The sequence below is a fragment of the Coturnix japonica genome, chromosome 8 (assembly GCF_054131305.1).
Source record: "Coturnix japonica strain WE chromosome 8, WE-NBRP24, whole genome shotgun sequence".
NCBI classification, from domain to species: domain Eukaryota; kingdom Metazoa; phylum Chordata; class Aves; order Galliformes; family Phasianidae; genus Coturnix; species Coturnix japonica.
In genome coordinates this window covers 18,520,766-18,544,836 of record NC_140670.1, presented here as the reverse complement: position 1 = coordinate 18,544,836, position 24,071 = coordinate 18,520,766, and the positions used below count along the sequence as shown (strand labels likewise).

Sequence of the window (24,071 nt, the reverse complement as noted above, 5' to 3'; positions counted from 1 at the left end):
GTGAGGCTGTTCTCATAATAAAAATACCATTTGAAAGGTAGTGTAATTAAGTCTATATCATGATGTACCCAGTAGCAATGAGAGCTCTATTAACAGCTCCTGGAACAAGTATGTTGTATTAGGCGTGCATGAACACTCGGGATGTAACGCGATAGGCCCTCCCCTGCTCGGTTATGCATATGTAGAAGGAGTTATGCATATGTAGAAGGGGTGTAGACAAAGTAGATAGTGGCTTATTTAAACCGTTAACACGCACAATAAAACGCCATTTAGCTATTCACCATATTGGTGTGAACGTGGAGTTAAATGGGCCCCGGCTGGACCAGGTCGGATTCGCGGAGGCTTAACGCTAGAATCCTGACGTGAAATGAACCACAGGTAACAAAAGTAGTTCACTCTCATCCCCTGCAATGACTTTGCCTCCAATATCGCATGGCTGATAAATTGCAGTCTTCTGGATATGAAATATTTGCAAGTAATTTGCAAACTGCAGCTAATCAGAACCATCTTCCATATTGTCACCAACCACTTCAGGCAGCATTGTTCCATTTTGACATCTGGCTATGAGGCATTCGTGCATGGCATTCACATACATAGGTCAATAAACAGGAGGGAGGGTGATTTCAAGTACTTATGCTTCCATCAGTTTCTTCTGTGTACCTGTGCAGTAGCTGCCCATCTCACCTGGTAGGTACGAAAGCTGTTTTCTACTCCAGGTCAATAAAAACCTCCATGTTGACATCCACGTGCAGATTTGTCCAGCTAACACCATGGAGAAAAGCTTCTAAAAGTCAGTTCAAGTTTTTAATGAGATTGCTGAGTATAAAACCACATGATTCCCATGATTTTTCACAGATTGTTTTCTGCAAACCTGGATCTCACAAGCCTACAAGCAAGGAGAAAGCTTATTGGCACAGCAACCAATAATACGATTGAGGGTTTTTTTAAGTACAAGCAGTATATTGTTCTATCACCAGCTGCTTTTAAGGCAATTCACTCCCATCAAACTCTAAATATTCACCCAAGTCGGCTTTCATCCATGTTTTTACCTCCTGAGCAATTGAATCTATAGGAACTATTGGTCTTGGAGACAACACAAGGACATACTGCCAGCTGAGAACCTTTCAGCTAATTCATCCAACAGCATCTAAGTGTTCGAAGCTCACTGAGGGGGAGAACAGTATTTGGGATTTTGCACAGAACCTGCATAATCATTTTAGTATTATTTTGCGGCAAACATCCAATTGGAAATGCTATTTTAAGACTAGCAACTACAGATGACAAGAATACCTTCATCTTTCTTGATGAACCATATGCACATGAAAGCATTACTGAACAGCTTTCTCCAAATATGGCCAAAATTCACCACTTTCAGTGAGATCTCCAAGACGTACCTGCTGATAAGGTACAATGCTTTATCTTAATGTATAGCACACCTGTCCTTTTCCACTTTTTCTCCCAGTATTTTCATTCTCTCCCATCTGACATGAAGTGATGCTGAGACACCACATTTATGATGAGAAGGAGTTACACAGAGCACACTTCAAGCAGTTGGAAATGTTAGAATTTCAGAAGTCATCTATTGTGGCTTAAGCCAGTAGGTGGTTCAGCACTACACAGGTGTTTGTTCATTCACCCCCCACTCCTTTCCCAGTGGAATGGGGGAGAGAATATATATATATATATATATATATAAAGTAGAACTCATATGTCAAAATAAAACTGTTTACGAAGACTGAGAAAAGGAAAAGGACCTCAGATAACCATCATGACATACATACACGTGTACATAACTAGTGATACACAAGCAATTGCTCACCACCCACCAACTGACTCCCAGCCTGTCTCCAAGCAGTTGGCAGCACTTTTGAAGTGTCAGCAGCTGCCATTTCAGGGCAAACCCTGTGTGGACCGGGTTGGCAGTGGAGGCTCACAATGAAAGATCATTTTAGAGGCTCCAAATCACAGCAAAAAAAGAAACACATCTAAGAAGCTCTAAACAACTGAAGGAGCGGGTCTTTTGCTGTAGTTTTTGTTTGCAAGGTTTGTGTGTACATAAGACTACACAGCTGAAACAAACATAAAGGCTTAGCTTGTGAGCCTGCGAGAAAGTCTCCTGAGAGCTTCTGACAAACAGGCAGGTTTTCACTTTGAGTGAAGGATGTTTGTACAAACTTAGTAGAATGTAGAGGCATAACTGATGCCACTTCTGTAAATATGCATTTTTCTGCAATAAATCTGCACTTAGAGAGCTTTCAAGAGGATGTCCTAAGGACTGTTACAGATGTACTGAGGAGCAATAGTGGGTGTTCATTAGAGGTCTAACAATTCAGTTTCTAGACTGCTTTCCATCTTGCACACCCAGCTTTACAAGCAGTAGCCACCTTTGAAAAGCACACAACATTCACGTACCTGCTCCAAGTAAAATTAGCAGCAAGAATTCCTGCTGACTTCAGTAGGAGACTTAGGCCAACACTGACGCTCCTCTCTCTCTAAGACATTCTCCTATAGGGGAAGCTACACCACTGAAGATTTTCAAGCGGTCCTTGACGAAGTCACCTGGAAGTGGGCTGTGGTACTGAATCAGCTGTAAGTCACAGGTGCTGAATGAAGCTCAGCTTCACTACATTCACTAACCATGAGCACAGCTGAATAGCAATAGCAGCAAAACATGTGAAAATCAGAGCTTTTAGCACACCTGCTCAAACAGTTGTATTTTCTGAACACATGCAAAAGAACTGGAAAAACTTCAAGCAATGTAGACACTGGGTTACAGCATGCAGAGGGCAGCCAAACTTTTGACCGTAAGCGGTTCAGATGAACTTGGCTATGTGCTTTTCAGTCCCTTTTTAAGTAGAGGAAATAGCACAGAAGTTCAACAAGTGCTGACCACCATTCTGACACAACTCATGTGCAGTACATCTCCTAAACGGGGCAGGTGCGTGAAAGGTAGCTCCAGGAGCAACAAAAGGGAGAGACACTGAATGCACTGCAGTAGAGATGCTCACCACAGGTGACACGGAAATACAGGAGCTGAAGGGGTTACACTACCAGCAGCACCGCTCTGTGATACCCAGCTACGCGTATCGACATGTGGGTGTGTTTGAAAGGAGCGAAGCGCTCTTGCTGACCGCCGCTGGCAGAGGGAAGGCTGTTGACCAAGGCTCAGAAGGGCCTCAGCGCCATCGTGTGGGCGCACAAGGATACAGACGGCCGTGCACCCCACGTACACACTTCTCGTTCATATCTTGACTTTTCTTCTGTCGCAGCGCAAATCAAACCCCAAGGAAGCTCAAGTATTTCCATGTCTATAGAGAGCTGCCCTATTACAGAGAAAACACCCCCAAATATTCCGTTCTCCTTTCATTGAAAGGAGCAAAATCCCAACAAGAAAAGCCCACTGTTACACTTGTTCTACTTCCTATATTTTTACCCAGAAAAGCTGGAAGAAATTACTTGAAATGGAGACATTTTGCATTTGATAGGGAAAAGAACATACATTCTCCATTGGCAGATTCACACAGATGACGAGTGGCTGAAGATATTTCCACTGTCCTCCGTACGTTCGAGTGAATAAAGAAATCAGACCACAAGAAATTCAGCATCCTTCCTATCCTGCACTTACCTTGTAGGTTTTCTTGGTTTCAAAGCTTATTTGATGATTCAATGACAAGCAATCAAACTGTCATTCAAATCAGCATGATGGAATGTAAATTTCACTGCAGGCAAGAGCAAGGTTACACAATGGGAGAGACAATCCTGCTAAACAGGCACTTATTGATGGGTTCCAAAAACAAACTATACAGAAGAACAAGATAGGGGTCAGGATGAGCAGCTGGCTGAACTTCTGCTGAATGTGGAACAAGGCAGACAAAACTCCAGGAAAGGCAAAGAAGAAATATGCTAAGTACAGCCCATTGTTTAAGACTGTGCCACGACTTTCACCTTGTGTACTTATTATGCTTCCAGCAATGACACTTGTTTAAAATGCAGAAACACCCACCTATCACCTAAGTGTCATCAGTGATGCGCTCTTCTCCAGCCATGAAAGAAGTCAACTCTAGTCCTGAAAAAGTCAGTCTAGGCTGATAACTAAACCACACGTAGGAGAAAACAGAACATCTGGACAGAAGGATGAAGGACCTCAAAGTGTAAAACTGCCTATGAAAACCTGAAACAAAATCTCCTGACAAATGCATTTATTTCTACTTAGGAAAGAAAGCCAAATTTGAGAGATGGTCAGATTATTCTATGTAGTATTTGAATGAAGAGGTGAGAAAGAAGATGGCAGTGTCAAGCATGAGCTGATGAGAAGGATTAATTCTCATTCAGTAATATAAAAATGCAGTAGACACTGGTGATGCTGTTGGATCAGGGAGCAATGGAAGAGCTGCATAATTTGATAGTCAGGCTTGATTTTTCATTTGAAAGTTAGGTGGAAGATACTACTTTACTCCAGAAAGGATATAAAACAGAAGAATATAAGGCTACAACTCTTCTCAAGTCTGGAAACTAGAGAAGCAACTTGGAATGAGAATTTGATCTTACAATTCAGGATCTATGGAACTATGGTATATATGGTTAGAATATACTCTGAAATGTTTACTCCAGACTGGAACACTTCAAACAGTAGATTAACATTCATGGATATTAGAATTCCCCCCAAATGTATTTGGCTTATTATTCTAAGTTTAGTAATTTAAAGCTGAATTCACACAAGTGAGGGAAAGCATCTTTCTTACACAGAGAGGAATTGGCACCATCTACTCTCCAAAGAAAATTCTTTAAAAAGGTCCAAAAATGAAGTATACACAAATGTATATTCAATACATTTGATTTAATACCCAAATGTGTATTAATGCTCTTATCTCCGGCAGAGTTCTGCTAAGTACACCAGTCACGTGAAAAAAGCAAGCCAGGCCATCCTGCATAAGTACAGTTATTACTTTTTATTACATAAAAATAAAAGTTTTGTTAATTATCTATAAAATAGATTGTTATAACTGCACAATGGGTAAATAGCAATCAGTCCTTGAGATACTATTCCTGTACAGGGGAGGCAAGACAAAAATAAATAAACCCTTAACCACAATAAAATCCAAACACAGTTTAAGAAAGCTTGTATTTATTTCAGCCTCAATAGAGTCAGTTTGAAACCGTCAGAGAGACACTGTACACCTATATACAAATTCAAGAACACAACGGAGTAACTGTTACTGTTTATTAACAACCAGTTTAAATAATATGATAGAAGTATGTCCTGACAAAGGGGAACAAACGTGCTTCTTCAAGGTTTTTTAGCTGTTTTGGATCTCAGCCGTCGCTTCATGATCAGATGATCACTTTCCTTCTTTGGTTCCTCAAATTCCTGAAGAAAACATTTCAAAAGTTACTCATCTTTTTACACAAGTCTGACAAGCTCTTCTTGACCCACGCAAACATATTTCTTCCCCTAAATGGATTTCAGAATGGAATTTGCTTATTATGCTTGTTTTGTGAAACATGAAGCGTTCAGAAAACATTTTTAGCCCCAAACCCTGTAGCTATGGTTTGCCCAGAATTTCAGTTCTCGGTTCAGTTCCATGTTCTCAGAACTACAGTGAGAGAAGAAATTGTCTCATCTTCTTCATCCTCTAACAAAAAAAATAACATTTTGGTTTCTGCCCCTATCATTCGTCAAATCAACAAAAAATTCAGAGGGATATTACAGTATGGGCAAACGATCACTATGCTGAACAGAAAAAGGACTCTATAATTAAAAGATGCAGTTCCAACAGAGCAAGAATGTTCTTAGCACAATAGCTGCTGACAGAGTCATGATACTGGCACATCAGATCCTTTGCAAGTTGGCTTAGACAGGAGATCATAGTTTAAGCATACCTAAAAAGCTGTCTAAGTTGTGCTCTAGAAAAGTGTGTGGTAGAATAATCCCACTCCAACACACTGAAATTATCTATGATTCCAAATTAGAAGACATCTCCGTGATTGCTACATCACCTACTTAGTAAACTGTAAGCCAGCCAAACACAGAGATCTTTGAGGACAAAATAAAACAGAACAGCAGGAAGACCAACAAGAATGACTTGGTAGAACAAAGAAATACCTCAGTACTTTCAACCTCCTCCTGCAAATAGATGAAACCTCCAGTCTGTTTGGACTCCTTAGTAGTTTATTTTAAGCCAAGACTACAGTATAATCGCTTACCGAAGAAGCAGGTATATCTAGAGGGCCAGAAATGTCAGTTGAATACAGCTTCCTTTTGGATCGTTTTGGCTTGGTCTCTCCTTCTTCGAGACTTTCAGGTTCATTAGATTTAGGAGAACTTACTGCTGAAATCAGCTTCTTGGCTAGAAGAAATTTGTTTTGATTCATAAACCAATCAACTTACTGGTTTTGTGAGTCTTTAAATCAAAGAATGCAAAAAAAGCTTCGTAACAAACTTGGTTTATAAATGACACGCAAAATTTAAGCGAAAATACTCAGAAATTGTATTTGTTCATCGAGGTTCTTTATTGCTTCTATAGCTGAAACAGTTTATAGCTTCAGGTACGGCAGCTTAAATCACGCATTAAAATGGAGTATGAAAGACAATCAAGACGAATAAATGCATTTACTTCATAAATCAAAGGACAACTTAACATGGCAGACAAGTTCTCTAAGAACACATACATTAAGAGCCTACAGCAGAAACAAGCCATTCTACAATGCCTAGGAAACATGGAATAAAACTTATTCTACACCAACCTTTAGAGTGTATAATAGAAGGAGAGCTTTGAATAAAATCTCCAATTTTTTGCAGTGTTTCATCCTTCTTTTTAGTCAGTCTTGAAGTATGTCCTCGCTTTCTCAGGAAGTAGTCTTTTCCGGATTTCTGTTAAACAGAGATGTGAACATGTGAAACAAGAGCATTGTTTAAACGTCATTTTAGTTCAACGTTATTTTAAGTTGACATTTTGAGCTTTACTACTGACACCTCTGTTCATTATGCTGATGATACCACAATGGCAAGTAATGTAGACAATTTTATACCCTTTAGGGAGTTGTCAAAATTTCAGCTATTTCAAGGCATACGTTTCTTAAAGTTTCTTAATAAGGCAGTAGTTTCTTTAAAAGTAGCTCCCAAGCTGTGGAGTTGTTTCTCACATAAGCTGTTCTAATTACATAAAATAAACAAACATACAAACAGAAGACAAGAGATGGGAAAAATCTAGTACTCATACTCTGACCGTGCCAAGGATACTGCTATCACATGTGAACATCTGTTTTTAATAACTGCCATGCATATTAATGATATGAACCTTAGTTTAATACAAGGGCTTCACTTACAAAAGCACACGATAATACACTAAAGCTTCTCTTCCCAACTATTCAGTGTGCAATATCCTTCCCTCCAAACCATTACACAGTACAGCCATTCCACGCTCTGGGGACAGACTGACTTGCCCTTTGGTTAGCTTATGGAATTTAATTGGAAGAGCTCATAAGCATGTAAGATTCCCATTCAGGTATACAGATAAGGATAAGACACTGCTTCTTTCGTGTGACCACACAATTACAGGAAGTGCCAAGCTAGCTTCAAAACTAGAACAAAAACCAACCGTTTTCTTGTCACTTGCAGAGGGTGAATTACAAGCCATGACAGATTTTGTATTTTTCGTATTCTCACTTTTCACAAAATCCTGGGAAAATAAGACAAGTTTCAGCCATGATTCTTTTGGAAAGAACAATTGATGTCACAAAAGTGAACACTTTAAACACTTTTGCTAATCGTAGGCAAGTATTTGCTAGTGGTAACTATTCCACTGTAAATCAAATAACAAATAAGCATTCAATTATAAAAACAGGACATTAAGATATCAGTATTAGACATCTCATGATGTCTAAAAAGCTAATTTATGTCTACAGGTTTCAAAGAAAATACACAATGGAGTTAAGAGAAATTCCCTTCTCTTAAACCATTATCACTGAACTCGGCTATTAGTTTTGTTTCATTAAAGCAGTCCATTAATTAAATTCTTCAATTACTTTACTGAGGTAGAAATAGCATTTTTTTAATGCTTAAATGAGAATGGTAAAAAGGCATCAGATATTTTGTTTTCTGTTTGGTCTAGGTCATACCTCATCCATGTCGTCACTTCCTTTCTTTTTTGCCTTAGGCATTTTCACTCCTAAAGGTATCATGCTGCCGTGCTGCTTTATCTCCATCTTATCAGGTTGCAGAGGTGTCAGTAGGATTTCCAGCTCCGGTTTTGGGAACCGACTAGTTTTGCCATTTTCTGTGGACACTCCAGAAGAGTCGAGGACAGTTTCCAAATGCTCCTGATAGCACAGAAGAATTTTAAGTGCAAGTGTTAAGGTAGCCATGAGATTAAACAGCCATAAGGCATCTAGAAAAGGATATGTAAGCATTCAATTTTCCTGAAGTTGCAAGCCCAGTACAAGTCATTAAAGAACTCCATTGCTATCTTTTCCCTGGAGAGAATACAGACATTCAAGCAATTACACCGTACTTAAGCTGAAGGCTATCATGTACCTGCTCATGGTCAAATGGCAACAAATGCACAGCTAAGTTACAAGGAAATGTCTATGCATTTCCCCAGCAGCACTTACTGTCCACGATCCACCCAATCCTATTTTTCTCAACAGGATGTTCTCACATGAACACATAAGCTGAAACACAGCAAAAGTGTGGGAAGGTAGTAGCATCTATTCATTGTGTGATCTTCAGATACACCCTACTGGGTCTCACTAACAGTCTCAGGCAGTATTCTGCCTCCAAAAGAGAGAAAGCGAGACATTATTTAGGGACAAAATCTGTAACGCTGGTCGTTTTGTCATCCATTCCCCCCATACTCTGCACGCTCACAGCTGCTATGTTAGAACACCAAAGGCTAAACCTCTGCCTAATCTTCAGCATCCACATACGAATACATGGAAAACTGCATGGAAAAGTCCCATAATGTACACAGAGAGATGGTGTTCTAGTAAATCAAATATTTTTGAGAAGATGAGAGCACATGTTTGAGTGGAAGACAAAAAGAACCAACAAGTACTCATCACTGAATATGTAGTTAAAGGACTATATGCTAAGAAAAATGATTCTAGCTCCAGTATCTCCTAGGAAAACTGAAGAACAAAAAGGGGTTAACAAGATGTTAAGTACTTACTTTCTATAAATATAATCATACCTTTTCATTTACAGACTCATTCCTTCTACTTTGTCTTTCTTCAAGTAAAGGTATTTCTGGCAAAGATGGAAGGCTACTGTGGCTAATGCGTTGTTTTAATTCCTCTAAAAAGCCATTTTTGTCAGCCAGTTCTTTTCTTAACTCTTCTATCACAGTTGCATTATCCTAATAAACAGTAAAAACTGCTGAGTTGTGGGACTGGCAAAAGGAATTAACACACACAGTTAACTATTCAAGAACAGTAACATTTCACGGATTTGTACGGTCACTGTTACAAGTGCAGTAGTCACAGAATTGCCTGGGAAGTTGTAATACAATATATTTTGATTCTTCTATTTTACTTATGTGCTTCAGCCTTCATCTTTCTTAAGATATAATAACCCGAGCTTTTATTTGTTCCCAAATCCTCGGTACTGTGAGAAAGTCAGCAGTTGTAGGGGAAGTTTTGCTATGAGAACATTTTTCTTCTCAGAGAAAGTGAATCCAAACATTCTCAAAAGAGCACAACTCATTTAGTCTTCTGTTTAGTTTCTGAAATTCTATGCTACTGCTTAGATTGGCTATCCTGATTAAAAGCTGGATGTTGAAATAAGAAATGGAACTTCCAGAGATCATCCCCCCTCTGCTTTTTGATGCTTCCCTTAATCTCTCTCCACGTCCCCTTCTGTCTTTTCATGCCATTGTAGATACTACCTCAGAGAAAGCAAAGGAAGTAAGAAACCTGAGACGGAGCTACTATCTGAGTATTGAGCCTAGCTTGGGATCCGGAAATGCTGTGAATTATCAGAAAAAGCTACAGATGTCCAGTCTGACTGTAGGATCATAAGCATCAAACTGACATCTGTTTATCTGAACTACTGAAAAATTTGAAATTTTAGTAATTAACAGAAATTCTGTTTCTGAAGAACAAAAATAAAATCTGGGGCTTTTTTTGGTTAGTTGCACATGATGTCAATACGACAGTGTTCAAGAACAGAACCACACCAAGAATACAAAGACCAGGTACAAGAGTTTTACAGAATTTATGGGTAGCTAATCAGGTAGGAAGAAAGGAGAGCTGACCTTGCTTGAATCCTTTAAGGCAGATTGTCTCAGTTCTGCTATTTCTGTCTCTTTTTGTATGGCATTAGAAGCCAAAGTTTTGAGCTGTTCTTCCAAAGCTTCTACTAACTGATCTCTCTCCTCATGCCACTTTTGAAGATTACAGTGCTTTTCCTCCAGCTCCTATATTTCATGTTAAAAGAAAAGCATACACAGTAGAAACAAGCAGAATCTTTAAGACAGCCTAGAATTAATAAGTTTTTCATATACCATAAATAAGAACTCAAGCTGATAAAAAGAGTTTATGGTAAGACATTTCAATTAACATATCATGATGTCACTCAACAAGATCAGGTTATATGCTTGTATTATATATGTATTTACTATGCAGATTATTGTATTTAAAGCAATCTGCCAGTGCTCTGTAGTGACTAATTATTTGAATATCTTTCATGGTCTACCACTAATTTCAGTTGGCCACTTTCATTTTGCTCCAATTTTTTTTTTTTTTTTTTTTTTTTTTGACCTTTTTCCTGTTGCTTGGAAAACCTGCATCATTCATTTAATAAAAATTAAGAGCAAGTAAAATACCCGTTTAAGTTGTTGGATAGTATAATCTTTAGAATCCAGCTCATCCTTAAACTGGTTATTAATCCTTTCAAGTTCATCCATCCTGTTCCTGAGGGATTCCTCCACAGAACGCATCGTGGACGCCTGTAATGTAAGCACAGCTCATGGTTCATTAAAAGACTTCTGTAATCCAACCTGGCCAAATACTTCTTTGTTAAATAAAGAGGAATTCACAAACAAGTGCTGAGTAGGAAAACGACAGCAAGTGCAAGGTTACCAAGGAAGACATGAATTCATTTTTAAGCTTCAATTTTCCACCCCAAGCACACCCAATAAACTTTCAGACTAAGATCCTGCAAAATGGGTTTTAAGATATCTTCTTGTTTAATAATTGAATTTTAACTATTAACATCACTGAAGCTGAAATTGAAGAAAAAAAATACACATACTTATATTAAAGAGCCTCTGGAAATTAGTCTATTTCTCTTCAAGTAAATAGCATTCTTCTTTCCAGTTATCAGCGTTTTTTCACAAGACTTAGGTTTTAGGCTTTGGAGTTACCACGGATACCAATGGCAAGTCACCAGTAACGTAGAGATAATAACAAGTCCCCTCCAGAGGCAGATTAGCTATTCTCTTCACAAACCTTATTCCAGACTACCAACCAACTTTACTTTCCTCTGTTCATTATCTATGCGAAACCATGTTTTAACTTCTGGTCCCCTCCAGAGCTTCAATGGCAACTTAACCTAAGATTTGCTGCTAGCCACACTAGTGTGAAATTTCCAGCTTCATAGTTAAAGTTTGAGAAGTTTTAACAGCAGAAAGCCAAGCATAATCTTACAGAAAAAAATATCTCAGTTGACTACAAACCTCGCTTTGTACTTGCTGAATTTGTTTCTCGGCATCAGAATGTTTGTCTTTTAGATCTGCATACTCTTCTTCTTTCCTCTGCAAATCTTTTTTCAAATTCAGTACAAGGGCAGAACTCTCAGAAAGAATATTTTCTAGCCTTATGTTAAAAATGAAGAGACAAAGAACATTACTGTTACACATCTCATGGAAACAGCAATTACAGCTTAATCCATGCCCTGACCTGTTGGATTCTATTTGTAAATAGACTCTTAAATCTATCTACACCAGTGACAAGATTTAAACAATTACTTTCGAATTTCAGCTCGCTTCTCATAATCAGATTCTGAAGGAATAAATTATTCAGATGCTATTCTGAGGGATGTACAACAAAACCACCAGAAATCCCCATATTATTCTTTATTTCCTTGCACACTCCTTTTTTCCCTTGGAACTCAAGCAGCATACCAAAGCATCCTAAAGTAGTAGGTTGGCTATTGATAAGCATGCAAATGCATTAAGTCAAAGGGATGTTCCCATTAACTATTTTTAACTCTAGTTCATTCTCAAAGGGCTCTAAGTTAACTCAGTGGTTACTTACGATTCTATACGTTGCACTTTCTCCATTTCACTCTTTTCCTTTTCCCGAAGAGAGTGTTTCATCTGCTCCAAGCTTTCATTGAAAGCCAAACTTTTGAGCTGTTCTTCCAAAGCTTCTACTAACTTATCTCTCTCCTCACGCCACTTTTGAAGATTACGGTCCTTTTCCTCCAGCTGGGCAACAAGTCTTTCCTAAATGAAGAACAGATTAACAGTGAACATCACCTACTACACACTGAACTGTTCTAACACTTCAGTAGTTAGCACCGTTTTACAGTCTTAGTAAATCTACGATCTCTTCAAGATCCACAGGAGCTCTAGAACTAGTTGCACTACAAACCTACAGAAGCAAAACCATGCTTCTATTAGACAACCTACATTACTCTCCTTTTGAAAAAATATTAGTATTTTTTAAGAACCTCCACTTCAATTTGCTCATTTAATGATTACTAATGAGCTTTAGGAAAATAAAGTCACAAAGTGATAATAATACCAAGCTCCTCACATCCTTCTATGCTGCTTGCAGGTCCAGAAAGTTGGGACTAACTACTTCCAGATGTAAAAAAAGCTTTGCAGAATGTACAGATTCACATGTTTAAGAAGTTACATGACAAGAGCCCAGCAAACAGCTCAAGTAACTCAAGTGACTTTGTTATCAGTCACTATTTGGAAAGTGATAAAGGAGCAAAACTGTGGCCGTTTGACCAAGTATTTTTATTCAGTATCTGGAGAGAAGTTTGTGGGGTTTCTTTAGAAACTCAATTGCCTTTTCTTCCTTACAAATGCTTAAAGGCCTTCTGCTTTGCAGAAAAGAGAACAAACAAAAGCTACTGTACAAAATACTTTCTTAGCCTCATTAAATAGTAATCTATTTTTCAACTGTAATTTTCTTATTGATGTCCCACATACGTGACATTTCACTATGCACTTATGAAAGATCTTTCTTTTTGTGGCGCCCCCATTCCTTCCTTTTCCAAATCAAGCAGTTCTCATATGGGCTTTGCCACATAAGAAAGCAAGGGGACTTGGACAAGCTGCTCTTATGCACCCTTACTGTTAATACTTGGTATGAAGTTGTCTCCAAACTACAGGCACCAGACAACTCTGCCAGGACCTCATCACTTACAATTTCTGCTTGTTGCTTTCCATAACGTTGTCGGTCCTCAGCAAATTTTTTCATTTCTTTGTTGCGAAGATTCTCAGCTTCTTTTATCTGATTTAGGAGCGCTTCCTTCTCCTTAAGCCACTTTTTTCTATCAGTTTGATACTTAGTCTCACTTTCCTGTTTCAAAGAAACCAAAAATGAAATAGTGAGTCATTAAGGAATAAAAGTCTTAAAAGCCAGGTCATCATTAAATAGACTTGTTTCTGCAAGATAACAGAAACATTAGCGGTTTTTACTACAGAATATTCCCAAAGGCAGGTATTGGATAATCATTAGTTCTTTTCCATTAAAAAATAATCATTTCCAGTATTTCTTATTCAGACTGGAGAGCCTCCATAAAACATCTCTTTTTCTTTATAAATGTTCACACAAGCTTTACAGAACTTACACCAAAAGTCAGTGTAAGAAAAACTCTTTTAACTTAAAAACTTCTAACACTTTACGCTGCCTTGCAGCAGTTGTAGAAAAATTTGCAGCTCCTTCAGGGTTGAAAGCCAAAGAAAAGCGACACAGTTTACACTGTAGGAGTAGCCTCCTTTCCTATCAAAACTACTGGCAGACATTCTCATATATAGGACAGAGCACCTGAGAAACTGCATGGAAAAAATAAAAGTCTTTTAACCAAGGAAAATTAGTAGACCCTCAGCCCAACAAAAAAGGCTTCCTGGTGATAAAGTTAGATGATGAGTTCGATAGCTTATATTAGTTGCCCAAGCAACTAACAGAAAACAGTTTTGACAAATACACCGTAAGTTACAATTTGCTTTGAGTTAGTATTCCTTTCTTGCAAACAACAATTGTATAAGCATACTCTGCTTATAGCACATTGACATGGTATAGAATGAAGCAATGAATGTTCAACTTTCCCCTCTTCTTGAAAAAGGGAATTGGCTCTGTGCATTAAAAAAAATATCATGAATAAGCTTACTCAAGGTGAAGGAGGAAAGAAGTTCAGAACCATTCCACTAACAGAGTGGATGGAACCTATTGTATACTCACTTAGAAAACTCCCACGGCCAGCCCACTACTTTTATTTAAAAAAACAAACAACAACAACAAAAAATAACATCAGATGGGATAAGACAACTAACTGTTCAGAGGCCAGCAAAAGAAGCACTGCTCATGGCAGTATAATGTAGGGAAGGCTACACATCCTATACTATGGGGGCATCAGTGATGCCATTCTTAACGTACCACAAAAAAGCTGCACCTGGTCCCTATTGCATGTTGCACTGCAGGTTTTACAGGAAGTTTCTGTAATCAATATAACACTTTACTTTATCAAGTTACATCTTTGAAGTTAAGTTACCTCCAGCTCTTTTTGCAGCTTTATTAATTCTGTACTGCTTTCATTCAAATTTGCCTCATCACTTTCGTTGTTCTTTTGCTGCCAGTCACTATTGCTCTGGTATTCCAGTTCACTGTATTTCTGCTTCCATGCAATCAGTTCTACTCAATACACAAAATGAGGTTAGATAGCATATCATTTCAAATATATATTTGAAATACCTCACCAATGACATTTTACTAAAGCCGCTTCGGTTTTATCTGCTATAGACATAAAGAAATAACAGAAGCCTTTAACTACAAGAGATTTGTTGTTTACTATGGAACGTTAATGCCTAAGTAACAGTCACATGAAAATGGAAGTGGTTATCACAGTACATCTAAACCCCTTTTGCATCCCTGCTCCCTTTCCCTGGAAAGATTACCTGAAGCTAATTTTTCGTTCTCTTCTAACTGAGCTTCAAGCATTTCATCTTGTTCACGCTGAGTTTCCTCTTGTTCTTCTAATGTCATCCGCATAACTTCAATTATTCTATCCCTTGCACACAGATCTGAAGGTTTGAAAATTTACAGATGAACTCCCTACTAGCTCCCATTATTCTCAAATCAAGATTCCCCCATGACCAAAAGCTCTTTTAAAAGAAATAGAGCATCTCCATTGAAATATTTACATACAAATATATGCAGACATGTTTTAAAATCGAAACACAGAAGACTCAAAGTCATTAGCAATGTGACAACATTTACACGGATATTCCACACACACAGACACAAATAATGGCTGACCGTCACATAGTTGATCATAGTCTTTGGAGATATATTCCATCCTCTCAGTTTCCACCAGCTCCTATATTTCATGTTGAAAGGAAAGCATACACAGTAGAAACAAGCAGAATCATTAAGACAGCCTAGAATTAATAAGTTTTTCATGTAGCATAAATAAGGACTCAAGCTGATAAAAAGAGTTTATGGTAAGACATTTCAATTAACATATCGTGATGTCACTCAACAAGATCAGGTTATATGCATGTATTGTATATGTATTTACTATGCAGATTATTGTATTTAAAGCAATCTGCCAGTGCTCTGTAGTGACTAATTATTTGAATATCTTTCATGGTCTACCACTAATTTCAGTTGGCCACTTTCATTTTGCTCCAATTTTTTTTAATTTTTTTTTTTTTGACCTTTTTCCTGTTGTTTGGAAACCCTGCGTCATTCATTTAATAAAAATTAAGAGCAAGTAAAATACTTGTTTAATTTGTTGGATAGTATAGTCTTTATAATCCAGATCATCCTTAAACTGGTTATTAATCCTTTCAAGTTCATCCATCCTGTTCCTGAGGGATTCCTCCACAGAACGCATCGTGGACGCCTGTAATGTAAGCACAGCTCATGGTTAATTAAAAGACTTCTGTAATCCAACCTGGCCAAATACTTCTTTGTTAAATAAAGAGGAATTCACAAACAAATGCTGAGTAGGAAAACGACAGCAAGTGCAAGGTTACCAAGGAAGACATGAATTCATTTTTAAGCTTCAATTTTCCACCCCAAGCACACCCAATGAACTTTCAGACTAAGATCCTGCAAAATGGGTTTTAAGATATCTTCTTGTTTAATAATTAAATTTTAACTATTAACATCACTGAAGCTGAAATTGAAGAAAAAAAATATACATACTTCTATTAAAGAGCCTCTGGAAATTAGTCTATTTCTCTTCAAGTAAATAGCATTCTTCTTCCCAGTTATCAGCGCTTTTTCACAAGACTTAGGTTTTAGGCTTTGGAGTTACCACGGATACCAATGGCAAGTCACCAGTAACGTAGAGATAATAACAAGTCCCCTCCAGAGGCAGATTAGCTATTCTCTTCACAAACCTTATTCCAGACTACCAACCAACTTTACTTTCCTCTGTTCATTATCTATGCGAAACCATGTTTTAACTTCTGGTCCCCTCCAGAGCTTCAATGGCAACTTAACCTAAGATTTGCTGCTAGCCACACTAGTGTGAAATTTCCAGCTTCATAGTTAAAGTTTGAGAAGTTTTAACAGCAGAAAGCCAAGCATAATCTTACAGAAAAAATATCTCAGTTGACTACAAACCTCGCTTTGTACTTGCTGAATTTGTTTCTTGGCGTCAGAATGTTTGTCTTTTAGATCTGCATACTCTTCTTCTTTCCTCTGCAAATCTTTTTTTAAATTCAGTATAAGGGCAGAACTCTCAGAAAGAATATTTTCTAGCCTTATGTTAAAAATGAAGAGACAAAGAACATTACTGTTACACATCTCATGGAAACAGCAATTACAGCTTAATCCATGCCCTGCATGTTGGATTCTATTTGTAAATAGACTCTTAAATCTATCTAGACCAGTGACAAGATTTAAACAATTACTTTCGAATTTCAGCTCTCTTCTCATAATCAGATTCTGAAGCAATAAATTATTCAGATGCTATTCTGAGGGATGTACAACAAAACCACCAGAAGTCCCCATATTATTCTTTATTTCCTTGCACACTCCTGTTTTCCCTTGGAACTCAAGTAGCATACCAAAGCATCCTAAAGTAGTAGGTTGGCTATTGATAAGCATGCAAATGCATTAAGTCAAAGGGATGTTCCCATTAACTATTTTTAACTCTAGTTCATTCTCAAAGGGCTCTAAGTTAACTCAGTGGTTACTTACGATTCTATACGTTGCACTTTCTCCATTTCACTCTTTTCCTTTTCGTGAAGAGAGTGTTTCATCTGCTCCAAGCTATTTTTGAGCTGCATAACTTCTTGAATCAGATTTGCTTCTTTGCTACTTAACTCTTCAACCTTTTTGTCTGCATTAGCAGACTTCTCCTGCAGAGTTGCTGTAACTGTCTCTAGATTAACAATAATAGATTCTTTTTCTTTAAGTAATTCATTGAGTTTTGACACATTGTCTTCCTTTGTCTTGGAAGCCTCCAGGAGATATTCAAGCTCTCTTATTTTTACCTCACAGTTGGCAACTTCCTCCTGAAATTGTGCAATCACTCTCTGATCTTCTGCAGTCTTTTCTTCAAAGTCCCGAGTTTTCTTTTCTATTTGCTCGTGTAACTGATTCACAAGATCATCTTTCTGACTAGTGTGAGTTGTAATCTCACATAGCTTCATTACAAGTTGACGATTATGATTTTCAGCATTATTCAGTCCCGCCTTTAGGTTTTCATTGTCTTGAAGCAGTGCTTTAATGCGCTGACTTTTTTGTGAGGAAACATCAACAATACTTCTGCATACTTCCCAAATCCTTTCAAGGCTATAGTAAAAGGAGAGGTCCTGCACAAGATCTGAAATGGAAGAAGTCTGTGACTGAATGCATGCAGGACTAATTTGAGATGTCCCTGGCTCATCTTTTTCAGAGTTTGAGGAATCCTTTACATTGACAAAGTCAGTACCGATAGCGTGAAACTCTAAGTGACATTTGTATAATTCATCTAATTTGGTCCTCATTTCTTTTACTTGTGACACTTTATCAATTATACATTCTTTGGCAACTTCTATGTTGTTAGTTAGTTGGGCATTTTGGTCTTCTAGTGTCATATTTATAGATTTCTGTTCATCCAGTTCAGAAGCAATTTCCCGATAGTCAGCTTGACCCTGCAGAATTTGTTCACGGAGGGCATCAGCTCTTTCTTCAGAAAAAGAAAGCTCAATACGCAGGCTAGTTACCTGCTTACTGAAATCTTCTTTTTTATTTTTTTCTCTTCCGCATTGTTCTTCAAGCACAGCTAAATGGCGTTCCAGGATTTCAGTTCTTTCCCTCAGTGCTAGTACTTCCTTTTCGTACGCGGAGCACTTTCGTTTCATGTGTTCAATTTTCTTTTGCTCTACAGTGTTCTTTTCCTTTCTCTCATTTACAACTACTGTAAAACAAACAAACAAACAAAAATAAAAAGGGAAAAGGAATGTAGCTCAGATTGATTAAAATCATTATTACATAGCAATTCACAACACCAAGTAGCAACTTCTAAGTGAAAAACTGTCGTAATATGCAAGCCATACCCTCACATCACATAGTATTTGATACTAGTGAAGGAATTAAAGTCCTCTGAACACGTAATCAGGTGCCTCAGATTTCTATACAGAATTAACAGCAAAGGGTTTTCAGTCTGGTAGAACACTTTTACCATGGCACTACTCAAACCTTCCACTCCACACCAGTAGAAAATCTAATCAGATTTAAGAAACATGGGAACGAGATAGATAATTCACAGCTATATTCTTTCTATCTTCCCTGCTTCAGCAATCCCTATAAGGCAGCCAGGAATCACTCCATCTACATCTAAATGGTAGATAAACAGTTCTCTAAGAAATTTCATTCAAACTCACAGTCCTCTTACTTTCAAAAGAAAGATAAAACCCTGGACAAGTGGATCACTTAAGTGTTGATATCTGTCTCTCTTATTCAGTTGATCTCTAAACAAAATATGAGGATTCCTACTTCTGTCCACACTTACTCTTTTGCATATAAAGTTCGCTCATAAAGTTGTACAAATTTGCAGATTCAAGTTTCCATAAATATTCCATTAGTTTGGGGCTGTTTTTTTCTTTAACTGGTGAGCAATTAGCTAAAATCACATGCATTTTCTTTCTATCAAAAGCGACTTCTGCTGTATTTCATCAATTACGTAAATTCTGCTGTAATTCATCCAATTACGTCCATTCCAGAATATGCATACTTTAAGTATTAAAAAAATAAAAATAAGTCAAGACTTACTGGGGATTGGGTCACCACAACAATATATTCCATGGTGATTCTTGTACAGTCCTTTTATTACTACAACTACAGAAATGCAGAATTCTATAGCGCCCACGTGCAGCCTGCATTTCATACAGATTCACATGTACTGCACGGAAACAGCCTCTCAACTCATCTAAGGAGTTTTATATACAGCCCTCAACTGATTTAAAAGTCATACTGAAGAAACAGCAGTGGCATATTCCACCCCAAACCAGGTTTTGGGTTTTGACTGCTGCTCCCAGCAACACTAGTGAGGGGAATATGATTTATAAGTAATCTAAACACTTTATGCTGAAAACAACAAGCAAGCACTAAAGAAAATAAATAAGACTAGGGAGAAGATGTGTAATGTTCAGTCTAGACGCTCCTTACACAGGAAGTAGGGAAAAAGCATTATTACAGAGCATAGGAAACAAGACCTAAAAGCTCAGAGAATGGTGTAAATACCCTGAACTTTAAGCCAAGATAACATAGCACCTCCTAAAACACTTTTGCTCATGCTACTTATATAACTAATTCTACAAAAGAACCAGCACAACATACCTGTGGTCACTGTTCTACTGTGTATATTTAACATAGCTAAAGAATGTATATGAAGCAGTTTTTTAAATTGGACGCTATTAATACTCACAAATAGAAGAAAATTTTAACATGATTGAATACTCAGTACTTCTTAACAGAAAACTTAATGCTGACATTGTGACTATTAGCTACCCATTTTAATTCCTATGTGGAGCATCGCTGACATTAATTTTTAAATGAGAGCTTTGGTCATATGATTATAACAAACCCACTACTATTTGGAGTATGGAGGAGTCCACATCCCTCCCTCAGTCTCTGGTAAGATGCATATATGCGATTCCATTCAGTGGTCACATTAGGATTCAATATTTATGCCAAATAAAGGCAGCAGGGACAAATCATCCAAGAACAGCATCTCATCCAAAGAAGGCCTTGACTTTCTCCCTTGCACGTATTTTGCAAGAGGAATACAAGAAAGGAAGGGACTACAGCTAAGTTTTAGATTTTCCCTTCTACATTGTATATGCCTTCCATAATTCTAGGAACACTGATGCTCAGCTGTGCCCAGAAATGAAGTTAAATGCATCAGAGCTTATCCAAACCATTTTGCTCAAATATTGCCCATGAGCGAGCAATTAGCAGGTTGTCAACAATTTTGATATTTGCTTCAGGAAAAACAAAACAAACAAACAAATAAAAAGCACTTGAACAGCTGATGCTACTCAGAGGATCAGCAACAGCAGTTGAAACAATCCTAAAGAAACTGCTTTAAAACTATTACCAATCTGCAAGTGCATCAACAGATGAGGAAAAAGCAGCAAAAAGGAAAAAAATAGTGCAAAAAACTTTTATTTTTAAGCATTCAAAAATGAACAGCATAGGACCTTCTGAAAAAGGAATATTTACATAACAGTTGCTTCTATTTACAGTTTAACACAGTGGCTTTTCTCCTTATACCATAAGGTACGCGCTTCACAGCCTTTTGCTTCCGATCCGGAATAGGAACCAATTTATTGTTTTGGAAGACACCCTGTTCAACGATGGAAGAAACTGTACCTTTCTTTGGAGGTGGCTCTTCCACAGTAGGCTTATCTTCATCAGCACAGCGCTTTCTTCCCACTTCCAACTCAGTTTTCTCTTGTTGCAGTGCTTTAACTGAAAGCACTGAAAATTGGCTGCTTTCAGTTCCTTTATTACTGTTCTCTTCTGTCGGTTCTGCTTTAATGGTAGTTAAATGGTAGGTAGTCTTTTCCTGTATTGATATAAGATCAGTTACATTGAAGCTTAACAAAAGGAGCACTAAAGTGTCACTAATCTTCTGTAGGCTAATATTTACACAAAACCATACAGCTAAAATATTTACCCAGTGACTCTATAGACATCAGTTACAAATCTCAATAGCAGACAGAACAAGTACACCTTCAGATAATGACAAGAGCAATACTCGGTAGAGTATACAAGGGAAAGCAAGAGCCTAGCAGGTTACAAAGTAAAAGACTTGCACACAATCAAGAGTTTACCAGTTTATCAAAGAATTTCCTGTTTCCAAGAAGTCAACAAAATTACAAACATGGTCAAAGAGCAAATGGTCAGCTCTCATACAAGTTCATCACATCACACTTCTGCTAAGCTGCTAAAATCAATTTCATCATGACAGATATAATCCAACCTTAAAGCTTGGTCAGCTCTGTCACACACATTTTAGATTCTGTCCTTGACCACAAGTGAAGCTTCCTTACTTACAAGATGACGATTGTTAAGCCATGCTGGCACTGCCAAGGACTGATTATTCATCTTTAGTAACTTATGGAAAGAAAAGCTTCAGAAGTGTTCAGGCCACACAACCTCATAGATAGAGTTGGAGCCTTGTTCTTGGAAGAAGTAATAGCTGAGGACATGACTACTCATCACAGTCAGCTTTAATACCATGGAAATACTAAGTTGCAGTGATGCAGACAGTCAAAGACTAAGAAGGGTCAAGTTGCTAAGCTTACAAGGTTAGAGATCTGAGTGACAGAATTAACTATAAATGTTTTCAGAGCTGCTTCAGGCTACCAAACATCAAAAAATGAACAAAAAACACCAGAAGTGGTATGCACACATACTTAATCAAGCTAGTCTTCACATATTCAGTAGCTCGCAGTACGTTAGTCAGGATAAAGTTTTATGGACTGCATAGAACGTGGAGATACCCTGACCATTCATACTCATACTTCAAACTCTACTCAATATACTTTTACTGTTGTTCTTCCTCTGATGTAGGACGTGTGAGGCAGGAGTTAGTGGAACACACTGATATTTTTGTTGTTTGTGTTAACAACAACTACCTTCAGATAAATTTGAATTGTTTACAGTTTCAAGCGAGTACCAGCTACATACAGAAAATCAGTTTTCCAAAAATGTGTTGATTACAAGCATAGGGTTAGTGATTTTCTTTTTTTGTATAAGGATACTGAGATGTGTAAAACTCACATAATCTTTTACTTTTTCTTCTAAATGAGATTTTAAGTCTTGTAGCTCTGTAATAATGTCATCTTTCTGCACCACGATGTCCATTAGCTCTCGAATCCTTTCATTTTGTGCAGTCATTCTCTTGGAAATAAAAAATAAAAAAAATTCAGTCATCAGTTTCTAATGTAGTGTTAAGTAGCTGAATTACACAATGCATTGAAGGCAAATTCAGTTAAGCTAAGCTCGGTAAGAAATCTATTAATGGAGCCTACTGGAATAGCATTTTAAGCTACCACAAGTTGGTATTAAAACAATTTTACACAAGATATTCTTGATAAATTTACCTCAGTTGCTTCTTTAAGTTGCTCAACAGACTCATCCAATTTAATCATCTGCACTTCAAAGTCTGTAACACACAGAAAAGGTTGCATTACATAAGTAGCCAATAGATTAGATAGTTTATTAAGTAATCAATTTTTCCAGATATTCTAATGTTTAGGTAGCTTTTGAACAAATTAATTAATTTGCATGTGTCTTCACTTATTGGGAGTGATTCAAAAGTTTTCTATATTTCTTGGAACTAAAACATTGCATCAACAAGACATAAAGAGAAGAGATTACAATATAAAAATAAAAATCAAGATATAGACACTTAACCCCATACTTACAAAAGCATAAACCTGCTAGTTGCAGTTTAAAGAAAAGGGGAAAAAAAAAAAAAAAGAAAAAGAAAAGAAATAACCAAAAACCGTGGAATTGCTGAACCTGAATATACACAAGGAACAAACTATCACTTATCTACAGGCTATGGTTCCAAAGGTAGAACATCTCTAATTCCTACTCAAACTGGTTATTTCTATTTTAGATTAATGAACTATTTCTGTCTTCTACCTTTCACATCGCATAACTCACCTTTGTTCTTCTGCATCAGCTCTTCTTCAGTTTTAAGTAGTTTGGTGTTTTTCTCTGTTAGCTCTTCTTTGGTCTTCATTAGTTCAAAGTTAGTTTTCTCCAGCTGCTTTTCAAACCAGCCAATATCTTCCTTCGGGTTCGACAGGGATGCAATGTAACTACGTGCGGCCTCAGCTTGCTCTTTAATATCCATGACATCATAATGCACAGAATCAAGAATGCCCTCAAGATCAACACAGGTGTCAGGCACTATGCTATGTTCTCCACCCTGAAACGTAATTTATAATCAGTTAAAACTGGTGAATAGCTGACTACATAATAGCTGTTATTTCTACAGATAGTCTGGATAGCCACTATGAAGACAGACATACAAGAAGTTTTTAATTTCAGCTTCAAAACCCACCTCACAAATTCACATACAAGATGACAGTGATTTGTATGGGGGGAAGATAAGTGGCATACTAGTAACAGCTAATATATTTTATAGTATTTGATGACCACACTCCCTTCTTTTTTTTTTTTTTTTTTTTAAATATTACCCCAGATTGATCTCCTTCAAATTTAATGTACAAGTTCGGACTCCCCTTTTCTTTGTGTACAGCGTAAATTTTCATTTTGTGTTGCAGGAACACAGAAAAGCCCCAAATTCCCAAAGCTTTCTGAAACTGTTCTTAAGGCTCAGCAACTATTCCTGCTAGATGAAGAATGCATGTATCTTG

At 37.4% G+C, this 24,071-nt stretch overlaps 1 protein-coding gene across 8 annotated transcripts in view; it reads right to left on the bottom strand.

Annotated features, from left to right (window-relative positions):
- Positions 1–5,108: 5,108 nt before the first annotated feature.
- Positions 5,109–24,071, bottom strand: part of LOC107315783 (kinesin-like protein KIF20B) — a 32,016-nt gene continuing 13,053 nt past the window's right edge. For 7 of the 8 annotated variants that reach the window (XM_085555113.1, XM_085555116.1, XM_085555112.1 and 4 more), the window contains 21 exons: positions 23,353–23,620; positions 22,785–22,846; positions 22,462–22,581; positions 21,046–21,241; positions 17,386–18,589; positions 16,807–16,945; positions 15,956–16,078; positions 15,490–15,550; positions 15,129–15,254; positions 14,726–14,865; positions 13,378–13,533; positions 12,253–12,443; positions 11,673–11,811; positions 10,821–10,943; positions 10,251–10,412; positions 9,189–9,353; positions 8,119–8,319; positions 7,599–7,679; positions 6,745–6,871; positions 6,205–6,347; positions 5,109–5,368 (listed from right to left, as the gene is read on the bottom strand). In XM_085555113.1, coding sequence (XP_085411239.1) covers positions 5,288–5,368; positions 6,205–6,347; positions 6,745–6,871; positions 7,599–7,679; positions 8,119–8,319; positions 9,189–9,353; positions 10,251–10,412; positions 10,821–10,943; positions 11,673–11,811; positions 12,253–12,443; positions 13,378–13,533; positions 14,726–14,865; positions 15,129–15,254; positions 15,490–15,550; positions 15,956–16,078; positions 16,807–16,945; positions 17,386–18,589; positions 21,046–21,241; positions 22,462–22,581; positions 22,785–22,846; positions 23,353–23,620 — 4,008 coding nt within the window. In that variant the 3' untranslated portion in view covers positions 5,109–5,287. The remainder of the gene's footprint in view (positions 5,369–6,204; positions 6,348–6,744; positions 6,872–7,598; positions 7,680–8,118; positions 8,320–9,188; positions 9,354–10,250; positions 10,413–10,820; positions 10,944–11,672; positions 11,812–12,252; positions 12,444–13,377; positions 13,534–14,725; positions 14,866–15,128; positions 15,255–15,489; positions 15,551–15,955; positions 16,079–16,806; positions 16,946–17,385; positions 18,590–21,045; positions 21,242–22,461; positions 22,582–22,784; positions 22,847–23,352; positions 23,621–24,071) is intronic. The other variant, XM_085555118.1, reaches the window with a different exon arrangement.